This window comes from Mesoplodon bidens (genome assembly GCF_964165515.1).
Source record: "Mesoplodon bidens genome assembly, chromosome: 6".
Lineage (NCBI taxonomy): Eukaryota > Metazoa > Chordata > Mammalia > Artiodactyla > Ziphiidae > Mesoplodon > Mesoplodon bidens.
The window spans coordinates 104003196-104018851 of NC_138162.1; the positions used below are offsets into that span (position 1 = coordinate 104003196).

The 15656-nt window shown below is 53.9% G+C and overlaps 1 protein-coding gene and 1 long non-coding RNA gene across 5 annotated transcripts in view; one reads left to right on the forward strand and one right to left on the reverse strand.

Moving 5' to 3' along the window:
* Nucleotides 1-128, reverse strand: part of BIN3 (bridging integrator 3) — a 45983-nt gene extending 45855 nt beyond the window's left edge. For 3 of the 4 annotated variants that reach the window (XR_014016037.1, XR_014016038.1, XM_081236707.1), the window contains exon 1: nt 49-128. Coding sequence is in view for 1 of the 4 variants with exons in the window: in XM_081236707.1 (XP_081092833.1) it covers nt 49-56 (8 nt within the window). In the remaining 3 variants the exon portion in view is untranslated. The remainder of the gene's footprint in view (nt 1-48) is intronic. The other variant, XM_081236708.1, reaches the window with a different exon arrangement.
* Nucleotides 129-254: 126 nt separating this feature from the next.
* LOC308618520 lies at nt 255-12829 on the forward strand. Its single transcript, XR_014016022.1, has 3 exons — nt 255-319; nt 2772-2920; nt 12451-12829. It is a non-coding gene; the product is annotated as an uncharacterized lncRNA (long non-coding RNA).
* The last annotated feature ends 2827 nt before the right edge of the window (nt 12830-15656 follow it).

Here is a 15656-nt window from a genome sequence, read left to right on the forward strand (position 1 = left end):
TTGCAGGCCGGGGGCTCCAGCTGCCCCCGCCGCCTGGGCCCCACTCACCAGCTCATGGTCCCGAACCTGGCCCTGCCGTCGGGGTCCTCAGCTGCAACTCGGTCCTGGGGGATCGCTTCCGGATTCAGCCAGTCTCCAGGAAGTGACGTGGGCCCCGCCCCCCTCTGCCAGGAAGAGGCGGGCCGGGAGGGCGGGGCCAGACTCATTAACCCTAACGCTGCCGCTTGCTTTCGCGGAGTTGCCCTGGCCCGGGACCCTCGCGCCTAGGCTTAGGGGCTCCAGAGGACTTAGCCTGTGGCGGGGGCATGAGGACCCCTGGGTGCGTTTTGTGCCTTAAACGCTGACTTGGTAAAATTCTCCTCCACGGACTACACGTGTTGCTTAACCGGGGATTGCCTTAGTTTTTCAGTTTGTAAAGAGATTTCTCATCCAGGGACAGTAGCAGTAATTAGTTGTCTAGCGGGGGCAGGGGGGAAAGGAGCGATGAAGGAGTGGGTGTGAGGGAGACTTACATTCACTGTACGGTCTTTTGTATCTTTTAAATTTTGTACCCTGTACATAGTTACCTGTTACAAAGAAACAAATGGATCTTTTCGCTCCTCCAAAATGGCACAGGGCTCTGAATAGAAAATAGAATAGTGCTTTTCAGGTTGGAATGTTCTGTGGATTTACTCAGCAAAAGAGGACAAAGAGTAAGGGTTGCTCCCAGTCTCGCAGTCTTCCAGTCTTCCCTCTGTGCTCGGCACTACAGAACCCAAATGATGTGAATGGTTCCATTTTTATGCTCATTCATTTAACACATATTCATTGGGCTCCTACAATGTGCCAGGCACTGAGCTAACTTCAAGGATACAACCATGAAAAAGCAGTACGGATCCTGCCCTTATGCCCTCCCAGGGCTACTTACCTGGAGAGAGAGATAAACAGGCAACAAAGTAATAATATATGATGGGAAAGAAAGTGCTGTGGTAGCCTGTAAGGCCCCCCCCACCCCCAAACTGCACATGGAGTTTTAGTGAAGGCTTCTGGGAGGAGCCAATGGGTAAGCCACATCCTGAAGGCAAATCAGGCTGGCCCGGTGAGTCTGAGGGGAGGGCTGGGGAGGGTCCAGGCAGAGGGAACCTATGGTGAATGAGAAGAGGACTGAGTTCCAGGCAAGCAGCTCCCTTGCTGTGGGTCCTTCCAAAATCCCTCCTAAGCTGTTCTGGGCCAAGTTGACTTCCTCACCCTCCAAAACCTCCCTGCCTTAGAAGAGAGAGCAGGAGGCAGTGAGGCTGCTGGTAACTGCTGGACACCCAAGGGCCTTCTCTCTAAGAATTCTGCTTCAAGTGGGCTTTAGTGTTATAAAGGATGCTTGGGGAGTAGTTAAGCTGATGAACTAGAGCAAAGCAATGTATAGTTTGTTCTGACCTCCCAGGGCAGGGTGGAGGGCTTGGCCAGGGGGAATAGGGGAGCTCAGAAAATTGTCCAGGGGAGGTAGTCTCTCATTTATATTTTCTATTTCCATTCTTGAGTGGGCCCCCAAGCACATCACACAGATCCGCTTCATCACCATTGTTATTCCTCGGGAAACAGGCCAAAATGAGCACTAGAGCAGCCTTGAAGAGGAAAGAGGAAGAAGAGAAGTCACCAAAGGGCAGCTAGGGCAGAGAGTGTGGGCAAAGGGAGGGACAGTCCTTGCTGCTTTGCACAGGGTGTGATACATGGACGGAGGGTGCAGTGTGTTTATGGAATTTCAGCGCCTGTGGATGGCTTCCCCACCTGCTTCCTCCTTTCCCCCTACTCTGTGTCCCCTAGTTATTGCCCCACAGTGCTAAAGAATTTCCAAGTATTAACCTAGGCAACTGCCATAACCCAGGGCAAGTCTGTTTCAGGGCTGTGGGGTGGAAACCACATCCTGCAGGGCAAGAATGATGAGTTCTAGATTAAGAATCTGGAGGAGTACTGGGCTCTAGTTCTTTAACCCTACAGCTGACAAGTCCCATCTCCTTTCTGGGCCTTGGTCCCCTCATTTAAAAGATGAGTGGATGGATCACATCACCAAAGTCTCCAACAGTTTGAGAATCTAAGTCAACTCTCTTGTTGACTCCAGAGGCCCTCAGGAAACAGGAGAACGGGGAAGCCATGTGAGATGGGGCCCAAATAGAGAGGCAAACCCAGAGAAGTGAGCTGGTCTGAGGGATCATGGATGTCTTGGAATGAAGCCAAACATGTCCCTTCTGGGATGGAAGGATTCAGACTGAGGCCTTACTAAGGCTGTGCTGCTTACTTTCAACCCCAAACCTTTCATGTAGCCAGCAGGACTTTTGAGGGGACTAGGAAGAATGCTGGCTTCCTGGGCGTCTGTAAGGAGAGTGCCTGCTCTGAGCTGAGCTCCATCTCCTTACCTGTGGCTCATTGGCTCAGCTTGAGGCCTACTGGGCTGAGGTTGGATGCTGGGCTGAGGCAGGCATCCTGCTATCCTGTGGACCCACAGGCTTCCCTCCGTGAGTGTGGCATGCCATGTATTGATTCCGGGGGAGCTGAGCGTGAGGAAGCACAAACACTTCCCACTGTTGGGGAAAACTCAGGGGCAGGGTCTCTAGACCCAGGGCTGGGAGCTATGTCTTTCTCTTCCGTAACCAAAGGGCAGCACAATACAGGTTGACCCTTCAGCGGGTGGGGTGGAATAGAATACAAGCACATTCTAAGTGGAAGCAGAGAGTGGAGGAGCTTTGGGTAGAGGTAGATGCTCCTGGTTTCAAGCCTGGTGACTACTGCTTTCTCCCCAGGAGCCTAAGCCGGAAGCTTAATGAGTGTTCAGGTGGCAGAGATCTACTTTAGCGGACAAAGCTATTTACCAGAGGCAAAGGAGTTGAAGAACTACCAGCTCTGCCATCAGACCCCTGACTTCTCTTTGGAGCTTTTCACGCAGTAATTGGTAAGCAGCTGCTCCCCATTGACCCTCATCTCTGAGCTTGTCATATACTTCCTCTCCCAGCTTCCCCACACAGACATCTAGGGAGTGCTGGAGTGCTGTGCTGAGGATGCTGGGAAATCTTCTACTGATGGGGAAACCCTGTGATTGATTAGCCATGTCTGCCATGGATGAGTAAGGGCAATGTGACGGTATACGTTCCAGTTTGTTATTTTGTTGTTATTATTTTTATGAGTGAATTGAGCGCTCACGCTGTGGCAGGCCGTATTCTAAGCGGTTCCTGTTTAATGTTTACAATGACTCTAGGAGGTAGGTACTGTTATTATTATTAGCACGAAGCTAATAATAAGTAGCAAAATGGAGAATCCAGCATGGGCAACCTGGCCCATGGCCGGGCTGGGGTGAAGGGAGGGGGCAGCACATGACCACACACCTAACTAACAAAAGATCTGGCCCTCCGCCTCGGCCTGGGAGCTTTTATATGCTTCCTCCAGTTTGGAGCGCTCAGGACCAGCAGATGGCAGCACCTGGCAGGGTGAGAGGAAAGGGCAGATCCCAGCTTGGCATGGGAGTCCTTCAGGGACCAGACAGCCCAGACATCGAGGAAAGCAAGAACAAATGAGGGTGCGGAGGAAGGCTAGCCAAGGGGCCCAGAGGAGGAGGGACCGAGCCTCAGACCCACAGGGAGCTGCCACGGCCAGTGCTTTAGTTCCATCCGCAGCGCGAGTCTCTCAGCTTGCACTTCATGGTGCCTGCTGTGGGCTTTTTTTTCCTCCACTCTGGGAGAATGACTAACTTTAAGGACTAAAAAAAAAAGTGTTTTGATTACACTGCCTTTTTACCAACTGGGAGCATTAGTCACCGTGGATTGCTGCAGATAACGGGGAAGGCAAGCAGCATCCCCCTCCTCCCCCTCCTGCTCCCTGATTAGCTCACAGAAGCCAGGCAGGAGACGCGAGTGAGGGAGAGAGAGAGAGAGCACACCAGGAGGGAAAACAGTCCCCCCTGGACAACATATGCCCCAGGCATCAGTCCAAGGGATGCTCTGTCAAGCCTGGGCAGCCCCCTGACGACTTGCCCCAGAGTAGGAGGCGCCCACTGGAAAGAGAACTTGCGGGAGGAACACTGAGCCCAATGCTCCCGCGGTCCAAGTTGGCTTTGGGTGGCCTGTTCCTCCAGGTGGGTCCACCAAGGGGAAGTCAGAGGAAGTCCCTGAAGATGTGGCTCCTGAGGTGGGGCGCTGGTGGCTGAAAAGGAGGAGGGAGATCACAGTGGAGTCATCGTGGCTGTGATGTGGGGCTGGTACCCAGGCCATGGTGGGGTAAAGAAATGCCTTAGGGCTGGCATCCTCAGGGCTCGGATTGGGGTTGAGAAGTTCCTGCAGGTGGGGATGGTACCCACTTTCCACGCTCCACACTTCACCATTCTCTTTTCTTCTCCATCCTCAAGGGGGCGGTATCTAGTACTTTGGCCTCATCTTTCTATCCAAAGTGGCCTTTGCACCTGCTGTGGTGCTGGTAGAGCAGGAGAGCTAAGGCGCTCTCCTGGTCTGGCCTGTTGGCCAGGGTGCCAGAGATGGGAGCTCTTTGCCTGGTTGGGGAAGAGAAATAGGGAGGGATGACGCTGGGCTGCGTCAGGGACTGGCTGGCCCTGTGAATCCTGTTTTCTCTGCCCAGCCCTGCAGCCCATTCTCCCCAGCAGTGTTGTTCCACCCTAGGAAGAAGTCACTGCTCTGAGTGGCCCTAGTAGGTCACTCATGGATATCTGTGTGAAGAATTCCAAGGGTCAGGACAGATTAGCCTTGGACTCTAACAGTAAAGAAAAAAGAAATTTTATTTCTCCATCTCTCAAGATCAAAGTACTTCATCTTGATTTTGCTACTGCTGATTCTCTTTTACTTTTTAATTTTTTCTTAGATTTATTTTTGGCTGCTTTGGGTCTTCGTTGCTGTGCACGGTCTTTCTCTAGTTGCGGCGAGGGGGGCTACTCTTTGTTGCAGTGCACGGGGCTTCTCACTGCAGTGGCTTCTCTTGTTGCGGAGCATGGGCTCTAGGCTTGCGGGCTCCATAGTTGTGGCTCTCGGGCTCTAGAGTGCAGGCTCAGTAGTTGTGGCGCGTGGGCTTAGTTGCTCCGCAGCACGTGGGATCTTCCCGGACCAGGGCTCAAACCCGTGTCCCCTGCATTGGCAGGTAGATCCTTAACCACTGTGCCACCAGGGAAACCCGTGATTCTCTTTTAAAAAGAAAACATCCACAGGTGTCTGGTGTTCACTGATCTCAAAAAGCGTATATGGCACCACCTTAGAGCAAACGGGGTTAAAAGACGGAGAAGGCCTGGGAGAAATCACCCTCAGCCCCCAGGGCCATCAATGCAATAGGAGATGTCCAGGTGCCAGGGTTGCTGTGTAGTTAGTCCCATCAGCTCTGGCCTGTCTCTTCAGTCTCTGCTCCCCTGAGTGTCTTACAACTGGCCTCTGGATGCTCCTAAGCCCCATTCTCTGCCCTCGGAAGTTTCCCATAATAGTAACTACCATTGACATTTAGTGGCACTGGGTTAAGCATTTGGCATGTATTAGATAATGCCTTTTTCACAGTAACTTGATGAGGAGGCTCCTCTGATTATCTCCTTTTTATTGATGAGGAAACTGAGGCTGAACGGATTGCCCAACGTTGTAGAGTCGGCCAAGTGAGAACGACAGGTTTTTAAAACCCAGGCTGTGTAAACTGCCTCGGAGTAGAAAAGAAAGTAGCAAAAGGTCAGGGAGCTGGCATTTATGGGAGACCTACTTTCACAAGTCATCTCGTTTGCCTCTTCCCTGAAGGAGGACTGTGAGGCTTGGAGGGCTTGACCCCAGGAAAGCTTGGGCTGAATGTCAAACTGAAGTCCTAGCTGCAAAGCCCGTGCTCCAGCCGTGGTGCCGTCCCGTGGTCAGCTTGCAGCTGCGGGAGGGTACCCACTGGGGACAGTATAGGGGGGACAGGCTTTGAGATGATTGTGGGCGATAGAGTGGCCTCCAGACTTTTGTCCCCTGGCTGGGATGGCCACCCATTCCCAACTGTAGCCACAGGGCCTCCCAGGTGGGCACAGCCCCCAGGAGAGCATGGCTTTAGTGGGGAATCCCTTGCAGCTCCTATAGGTGGCAAAGAACAGATCTGGGGGGATGGGGAGGATTGCCCTAGCCTGACCTCGCTCCAGGCCTGGCTGCCAGCGTCCATCCCCTGCTGCTGTGGCCGAGACAGCCCCCAGACACCGGCAGGGCAGGTGGCAATTATCCCTGGGCACTGATTACACCACAGAGCCATCCAGAGCCCCAAATAGCAGCTCAGCCTGACACAGGAGTGGGAGAGGAGAAGGGTCCCTCTGGGGAAGAAGGTGCAGGATTGAGAGGGTGCATATGGGGTGGATGTATTTGGAAGGACAGTGGGGTGGGGGAGGAGCTCACCATGTCAAGGCTTCTGCCTTTCGGGCAGGCGAGGGCCATCAAGGAAAAGAAAGAGGTCCCCGCTGCTGCAGGCCGACCCAGAGGAATTAGATGGGGCAGACGCCACTACTCCGGCCTTCCTGAGGGTAAATCTGGTCACCTGAGAAGGTGGTACCCAGCATGAGCGGGGATGTAGAGGGGGTCTCACAGCATAGGAGGAGCCAGTGGCACCACTGAGGCCAGACCAGCTGCCCACCTCCAGCCCTGACCCGCGGCACCTCCAGATTGATCAGCAAAGGACCCCCAAAGAAGGCACACAGGGAAGGGAAGGGAGGCTAAGTGAGTGCGAGGAGGGGGTCGGGGGCACAGACTCCCCAAACCCCACAGGGCCAGGCCAAGGTCTGTGTGCAGTACAGGTCTTAGACCCTCCTCCAGCCATCCCTTGCCTCACATGGGACTGCAACTTCCCGGGCCCCACGGACCCCCCCTCAGGGTGATCTTCAACCAGAAGTAAAGCCAGGTGGCCGCAGGCCTCAGAGGCCGGGCTCCAGGAGCCGGGGCCATGGGGCGCCCCGCAAGAAGAGGCTCCCCGCCCCTCCGTGTCTAACTGCCCTCCCTCTGCCCAAGCCGCTGCCTCTGGACCTCTCTGAGGTGTCACAGAAGGCTTGAGACCTGCAGGGCCAGCAGCTCTCCACAGCGAGGGCTGAGCAGGATGGGGGTGGCGGGAGAACCCAGTTTCTCAAGCAAGTCAAGGGAAAGTCAGGCGGCTGGACCCTGAAGGCGCTTGGGTGCAGTGAGCTGCAGCTTCCTTTGGGGGCCTCTCAGATCCGCCGCCCCCAGCCCTGGATCTGGCATCTTTAGAGGCTTGCTTGATGCAGCAGCATGAGTGCCCAGAATGGCTGAATGGGAGGAGCGTGAAAACAAAATAGAAAAAGAGCAATATATTCCCCAGCATGTACCCCATTTTCCTTCCTGTATAAGTATAGATTCCTCTGTGTTTATCTCCCCCACCCCGCACACACACTTTGAGAGTCTGCAACCATTGCAGCCTCCCTCCCTGTCGGCCCCGGGGGCTGAGCTGCCGGTCCTTCCCCCACACCCAGGAGCTACAGCTAAGGGAAAACCAGGGCAGAGTTCTTCCCAATATATGCCACTCTGGGGACAAGGCCAGGCAGAACCTGGTTTCCCAGAAGCCCTTGATTGTTGCTGGGTTTTTTTGGGGGTTTTTTGGTGGGTGGGTGGGGTCTCTTGGACCCTCCGTGCCCAGCGTCTGCACTCCTTCCTTCCAACCTGTGGGACCCAGTACCCATCTGGCAGCACCTGCCTGAGGGCCACCTGTGAGTCCTCCAGGCGCAGGTCAGAGAAGGAGGCTGTCAGTGGCTCCAAAGCACCTCTCCCAGCAACTCTGCTAATCCAAATAAGATAGGGAAAAGGCAGTGGGAGGAAATGATAGTTTCATGGTTATTTTCAGAAAGGAAACAAAAAAAAAAAGATGCAAACAGGAGCACACCCTGCATTTTGGTGCAAAATCTAGGAGTCTTGGGGAAAAAGAACCTACAGTTCTTCTTTCTTGTCCTTTCACCAGATGCCGGGGAAGGGCTGCCAGGGCTGCTGGGGACCTTGAGCTGCTTTCGTTCAGGGGGAAAGGGAGGTGAGGAGCTTAGGGAGGAGCCTGCAAAGACCCTTCTGATAAAGGCAGGCTGGGGGAAGCTGAGGCATGTCTGTCTTGTGGGCAGCCAGGGGCCCACCCTTTTGGGGGTGGAGGAGTTGGAGGGATGGGGTGGAGGAGCAAGTGGAGAACTGGGAAATTCTGGAGCTGATGCTTGTAAAGCGCAGTGGCATGTGTAGGATCGGTGGGCTGGGAGGGTGTGTTCTAGGAGCACAGCGCAGAAAGAGAAATCGAGAGGGGGAGGGAGGGCAGGAGAGACTGCTTGCGGGAGAACTGAGTGAGGCCGCTGTGAGCATGTGTGCAGGGCGCGTACAAAGAGGGGAGCCCCCCCGCCGCACACATACCCCCCTCTGCCCTGCCGCCACTGGGCTGCACACAGAAGGGACCGCTGAGGGCCCCGCCAGCTCCAAAATGCTGCGTGAACAGAGGCCAGAGCCCATCTTCTGGTCCCCAGAGGGAAACCGGGCTTTGCTCTGTAACCTCTGGGGTTCCCTGGACGATGCAGGGGGAGTGCAGAGGGAAGTGGTGACCTGAACCTCTGGTGGAGGCGTGGGATGGGGTGGTGTCTGGAGGCCTGTTCTTGGATATGTTTGGAGATTTCTATAAGAAAGTCTGGAGAGACTCAAGGGTAGGGCGATGTGGATGGGAGAGAGGTGGGAGCCAAGGAGAGAGCTGCTGAGAGAAGGCTGGTGTGCCAAGGATGGGGAAGAAGCGAGCTAAGAATCCCAAGTGGGTGCATATGAGGTGCTGTTCTCAGAGTAGGGGCGAGGAAGAGCTGAGAATGAGCAGACCTAAGAGAACCGGAAGAGGACCTTGGGAAATCGGCTGGCCCAGGGTCCTGCCTGAGGCAGGCGAGGTATTATTATCCCCATTTCAGAGGTGTGTCATCTGAGGCCCAGAGAGGTTAGTTGCTGCGTCCAAGTTTCCGTGAGTACTCAGAGAAGACGCTGCAGGGGAGAGCTGGGCAGGAAGCAAACTTAGGCGATCTGTTGGGTGGTCAAATGGGTGATGGAGGGGTCTATGGTGCTGACATAGGGGGACCCACCAGGTATCGTTCCAGGGAAGACAAAGGTAGGCTGAACATCAGGAAAATCCCAGTCCCAGGAGGCCCATAGGGCCTCGGATTCTCCTTACGTGGGAGGGATGCCTCGTCCCTCCCAGCCTGCTAAACCAGACCAAGCCCTGGGACCTGGGAGAGTTGGGGAGGAGGTGGAGGTGATGACTCAACCCATCCGACACAGGCTTGACCCAGGGGTGGTTGGGAAACCCAGCAGATGCTCCAGTAGGGTGAGGGGTGGAATAAATAGGTGATGTTTAGATAAGGGAGAGAGGGTGTGCCGGCTGGGAGGTGCTGCTGGTTCCGGGCAGCCTGTTAGGAGGAGGATGGGCTTTGGGCTTTGTGGTTGGAAAGAAGGAATGAGGTTCCAGAACCTCCTGAGAGGTCTTTCCCGGTAGGAGAGGCAGAGGCTCAGGTGGTGGGTTTGGGGCTAAAATCCAAAAATGGAGGACTCCCAGCAGTATGAGTCTTCAGGGTGGAGACCCAGAGTCAGAGCTTCTGAGCCCTCCAGGTCCTGCTGCTCCCTCAGCGGGGCAGTGGCTCCTGCCAGGAGCCGGCCAGCCTCCGGGGCCTTCCAGTCCATGGGCGGGAGGCTGACCATCCACGCCCCTCAGGCCACTCTGAGAGCATTTGGATTGAATGGAACCCCAAACCAGGGGACCTCACTAAATGCCAGTTTTTACGCACTTTGCAGGCAAATAAGGGAGAGAAAGCGTTAAAAAGCACATTCCCCAAACAATCACAGCCGCAGAACATTCCCCCACCACAGACACAGGCCAGAAGGAACTATAGTCAGGGAACAGAGGGCCCAGGGAGCCAGTGGGGCTGGAGAGAGGCTGGAAAGTCTGAGCAGCAGGAAGCAGGATCATTAAATTCAGGCCCAGGAGGCCAGGAGCAGAGGTCTCTCCCGCGTCCTGCCGTCCTGCCGCCGTAGGCTCTGGCTCAGCCCCGCTGTGGGGAGGTGAAGGGGTGGGTCTTGTGTGTACTGTGTGCTGGTCCCAGAACATCAGAGCTGGGGGTGCTGTATGGACCTACCACTAGCACCACTCACTTTCCTGCTAGGACTTTAAGACCCAGAGGGGCACTGTGACTTTGCAGGCATCGTACAATTTTGTGCTAATCTCAGAGTCAAGACCAACAGCCAGATCGCCTGACTCCTGATGCAGTGGAGCCCAGAGGTGTACAGTTGTTTGACGATATAGATTCTCATTGGATGTAGATTTCAGCGCCCCAAGACCCAGAAGTTTCTGTGAAGCAGGGACCATTCCTGAGCTTGTCGTCTCTGAGCCATCTGGACCCTGTGTGTTTTCCTCACCTGATCTAGTAGGGAGAGCTCAGACCTAGCTCCTAGCTCTGCCGGGAACATCAGCCTGGAATATTCACCTGTCAAAGGAGAAAAGCATCCCTCAACAGCCTTCTTCAGGTTTCTGGGACAGAATAGCTCTTTTTCACAATTTTACATAGCAGCACGTCTGCTCAACAGCCCTGTGGAGAGTAGGGGCATTAACTCCATTGTACAGACGGGAGAACAGAGGCTCAGCCAAGTTCCAAGATTGACCTATGGTCTAACACAGAGGGAAAGGCAATGCTAGGGCTGAAGCTATGCCTTTGGTCTTTTGGCTGAGAGCCTGAGCTCTTCCAACAGCAGCAAAGGAGAAGCAGGTGGGTGGGCTGAGAAGGGGGAAGGCAGAGGTCCGTCCATGTCTGGAATTGTGGAAGCTGAACTCTAAGTGCCCAAAAGAAAGAGGGTGTGGGGCGGTCTTTGCTCCCAGCTTACCATCTCAGATTCTGGGCTGAGGAGCAGGCAGGGAGGTCAGCAGGAGGGATGCTCTGCACGGACCGAGGAGAATCAGAAGATGGAACCCCCATCCTAACCCCTCCCCCCAGCGCCAGAAATGGCTGCCCTGTAGCAAGAAGTAGCAACCAGAATGTAACATAGGGAAGTGTCATCTGGGTTGGACAACCTCCACCAAGCCAGCTGGGCCTGCTCCAGAGATTCCAAGCTGCTATGTTGTTTCCTGGGGCCTGTGGGCCACTGGAATTTTCTCTTCCTCTTTGGGGAAAAGGACAAGAGAGTGAGCAGCCCTACAGGCCACCAGGTGAGCATCCCAGGTAGATCCACTCTACCTAGAGTCCAATGGGATAATTCACAAGAGACCTTAGCACAGCACTTGGCAGGTAGTAAGTTCTCAGTACCTGTGGGGTTTCATTATTATTGTGGGACCTGGGAGAGGACTTTCTAAGATCCCCCAGGAAGTTTCCCTCAACCCACCCTACCTCCCCCGCCTCCCGCTAGGCTCTGATTTAGGTGCCTTACTATCAGGAACCACCATCACATGACACCAGGCCCCACTTATTGAAATAGTCTGTTTATGCATCTGCCTCTCCCTTGACAGAATGGAAGATCCTTGAGGGTAGGGTCAGTGTCCTGTGCATGTTTGTCTTTGTACTGCCTGCTGTTTCCCTCCCCTCCCCGGGGCAGGCCCTGGACCTGCTTTTAATACAGTTTTGCTAAATTAATGGATAAATGAATAGATGCAAAGAAGCTCTGGATGATGCCAAGTTGCCACAGAAAGACAGAGACTGATGGGGGCTTTTGGAAAGACACGAAGTGGAAGACCAAAGAAAAGGCAAGGGGAAGACATTTTTTCTTCTCCAGAATGAAACTGCTCAGACAAGTGTAGAGAAATGATGCTCCAAGACTAAGATTTGCAACAATCCAGGGAGCTGCAGCTTGTGGATGGGAAGATTGTGGATGAAGTGATTTCAGGAATGTCCCATCGTACACGTTCAGGGCTGGGGTAAGAATAGGATCCTATCAGAGGAACGTGGCCATCCACCAGCTCTTTGCCAAGGCAGGAGACATGGCCAATGCAGCCACAGCAGGAGGGAGCTGCCTTTGCAGGAGCAGTTTCTGAGACATGAGGCCACGGGAGGTTCCCACTCTCAGGTTGGGCAGCAGGAACGGTCATCCATCTTGTTAGGAGCTTGCCACCAGGGCAGAAGGCAACGGGAAGAGAAAGGGTTCCCGGGCTTTGGTTCCCAAGGGAGGCAGTTCTGTCTCTCTGTGAACAAGCTGGAGTTTAGGAGGCATTGGTGGCCTCTGAGAGGACGTGGAAGAAAGTTTAAGAAGACTGCAGTCAGGGAGATGAAGAAGCCAAGCAGGGGAAGGGGGGGTTTGAAGGCTGAAAGGAGAGGCAGCCTGGGCAGAGGGAGAGGACACCCAGGCACAGGTTGTGGCTCTCCCCAGGGGCTTGGTGGCGGGTTTGGGGGGGGCTCTCCCTGACCATGAGGCTTCAGATTGTGTTTGCTTTCTCTGTGATCTGGTCCCACACTACCTCTCTGACTTCTTCCTATGGCTGACCCCTTGCCTCACTCCTTTCCAGACACTCTGGCTCCACGTGATTCCTTGAATAGCCCAAGAACACCATCACCAGGACCTTTACACTCTCCAGCCCCTCTCTGCCCAGAACGCTCTTGCCCAGAGGCCCCTGTGTGGCCAGCTGTGTCACCTCCTGCATCTGTGCACAGAGGCCCCTTCCCCGTGAGGCTGTCCTGGACCACCCCGTAATGTATGGTAACCTGCTCGTCAGCACTCCTCCTTCCTCTGCTGCATTCTTCTCTGCGATATAGATCACAGTCTGACATAATATGTATTTGCTTGTTTGTCTTTTACCTGTTTCTGCCCTGGAGAAGAGAATCTTTGAGAATGGAGGGATTTTTGTTGTTCACGGCTCTATCCTTCCATAAATATTTATTAAATAAATGAAGCAATCAGCACCTTCTTATGGGACCCTCCACTGATAGTCTGGATCTGAAATCCTGGCTCTGCCTTTACTGGATGTGTGATCTTGGACAAGCCATGGGACCTCTGGAGGTCTCTATTTCCCTACCTGAAAAGGAGTGTTGGACTAAATTGCCTCTCAGGGTCCCCTGTGACTCTACAAATCTAGGGGAACCCACCCAGGGGGGTGGGATGAGGTAAGGGCCCTGACATCCCTGATTCTCTCATAGAACATCACTGCCATTAAAGCCTTAGATGGCACTTCTGCTCCCAGACTAGGGTTGGGGGTGGCAGTGCCACCAGCCCTGGGGCTGGAAGCTGAGAACTGGCCAGAAGGCTAAGGTCAAGGACTGATGACTAAGAACAAGTCTCAGATCCAGGGTGAGGGACTGTTGGGGAAGAGCTGGGGCTGTTGCATTTTATTTAAATCCCTGGTGAGGATCAGGAAGCAGGCAATAGCTCAATGACACATTAATTAACTTTGCAGATGATACTGGATCAGGAAGGTGTTACATCCACCCATCTAAGTGAGAGAGACAAAAGGACCTGGGAAGGGGTCAGGAACCAGGTCAAGAAATGGCAACAATGAGAAGCAGCTGTGGCCAAGAGGGGACAGGACTTGTGTCCTCTGGTCAGATTGGGGGTGGAGAGGATCCATTTTCAGAATACAGATGTCCAGTGGATGGCTGGGGTTGGGAGTGGTCGTGAGGACTGCAAGTTCCTCTGGCCGTCTTTGAACCGGTGTACCCATCCCTGGTGGAGCCAGAGCCCTCTTTCTCACATCTGGGTTTGGAGGATGGGGAAAGGGGGCAGGGGCAAGGGACAAGGAAGATGAGTAACGTTTATGGAGCACCCACACTGAATCAGGCACCATACACATCACTTCTTTTGAAACCCACAAGAGTAATGATCAGATGGGAGGAAAGTGACATCCAGAGAGACTAAGAAACCTGTTGACAGTCACACTGCAAGAAAGTGGCAAGAGGTGGGATTCAGATCTAGGATGGAGGTGGTGATTCCAAAGCAGGTTAAGGGCCCCAAAGGAAAATCTGGAGTAGCGGCTGGGTTATCAAACTGCCTCTCAATTTTCAGGACAGAGACCTGAGTAAGTAACAAGTGCCCCCAAGAAAGCTTTCCTTAGTACCCTAGGGTCATGCAGGAACCAGAAAATTTTCTGCTTTCCTGCTCAGATGGCCTGACCTTCCTAAGTAGTTGGGAGAAGGGAACAAGGAAGACTGGAAGAACTCTGGGCACCTGGAGGGGAAAAACCCTCGGGAGTAAAAGCGCCAGAGCTCTTGCAGCCTGTCTTTGAGAAGAAGCCAACGTTCCTGGGGGCCCAGTTCTGTTCTGGTCACTAATCTCCCTCCCTTTGGTGGAGACAAGGACCTGATGCATTCTGGGTAAGCGGTCAAGCTCTGGCGTGAAGCACCCCAGAGAACGCAGGGCCACAGACAAAGGTAACTTCCCCCATGGAGGGCTGGGCTGTCTCCAGCCTCAGGGGCGTTAAGCCATCTCTTTTCCTCCAGGGAGCTGAGAGATGGAAGCATTCCTGAGCCTCTCGCTGGGAACTCAGTGGGTGACCCCAAAGGGGACTCAGGTCTGCTGTTGGCCGGATTAGAAAAGAGCATCTGTTTTTGGTTGGGTCATGATGCTACTGTGAAAGGTCCAAGGTAGAGACGGCTGCAGGCCCTGGGCAGGCCTCATGGGGAGAGCCACCTGAAGGACTAGCGATCACGCTCCATGCAAATGAGAGAACATCACTGGAGTGATGATGGAAATGGAGGGTTGTAGAGTCCTGGAGGCCCCCAGGAATGGGTAAAGGAGGAGACTGTAGGAGCAGAGTGGGGTGCCTGAGGTCCAGGAAAGGCATTCCAAGGCCCAGAGATTGCCTTCTTTGTCCTTCATCCAGAGACCTTGAGAGCGGAGCAGGATCTCAGTAAACCAGCCCCATGTCCTTTTAAGTAGCCGGCACCGTCTAGAACCTTGTATTCTCTAATTCTTGTTTGCGGCTTTGCGTCCATGATCTGTTTGCATTACCTCCTTAGTAAGATTGCTCGGAAACCTTTCTTCTAGCCATCTGTGTGTTTGCCAGAAAGGAAGACATAGTTTTTTCATGCCCAGGTCAGTGGGCAGAGGAGCGCTGTGCCCCTGGTAGCCAGCAGGGGCAGCGGCAGGGACGACCCCAATTCCAGAGCCCAGATGAAGCAGTCGTGATGAGGATGGGGAATGAGGATCCCAGGCAGGAGAGTCAGGGCCTGGTCCCTTCCTGCTTGGGCATGGACACGTCAGAGACTTTAGCACAAGTTGGGGAAAGCCCCGTGACACTGTCCCCAACCCTGGCCCACCTCTGTTCTTGTAGAGGGTTGCGAAAATGAGCATCGTGGAAAATATTAGAGGTGGCATGGATGGTAAACTTCAAGCAAAAGGAGCGGTGAAATTTCAAGACCTGGGATGCTGGGAGAAGCTGACGAGGCCAGACATGTTCCAGGCCTTCTTAGATGACTGATGGGGGAGTGATCATGTCCTCAGGGCTGTCCCAGGGACTGCTGTGACCAAGGGGCTCCAAGCGTCACTCAGATCTTCCCCCTTCTTTTGGAGACCTCATTCCTCTCCACACAAAGAGCGGGTTTTCTAAAAAGAACCACTTGAGATAGATTTAGGATTCTGACCTATTTTTAAAACCCCATGGCACCTTTTAGAAAGTCATTTTCCCCTAGTCGTTAAGGTTTTTGCCAGTATGATTTCTAGTCTTTGGGACACACAGAGGTCTCCTACTTTCCCCGGGTTTATTATTCCAGGACACAAGGG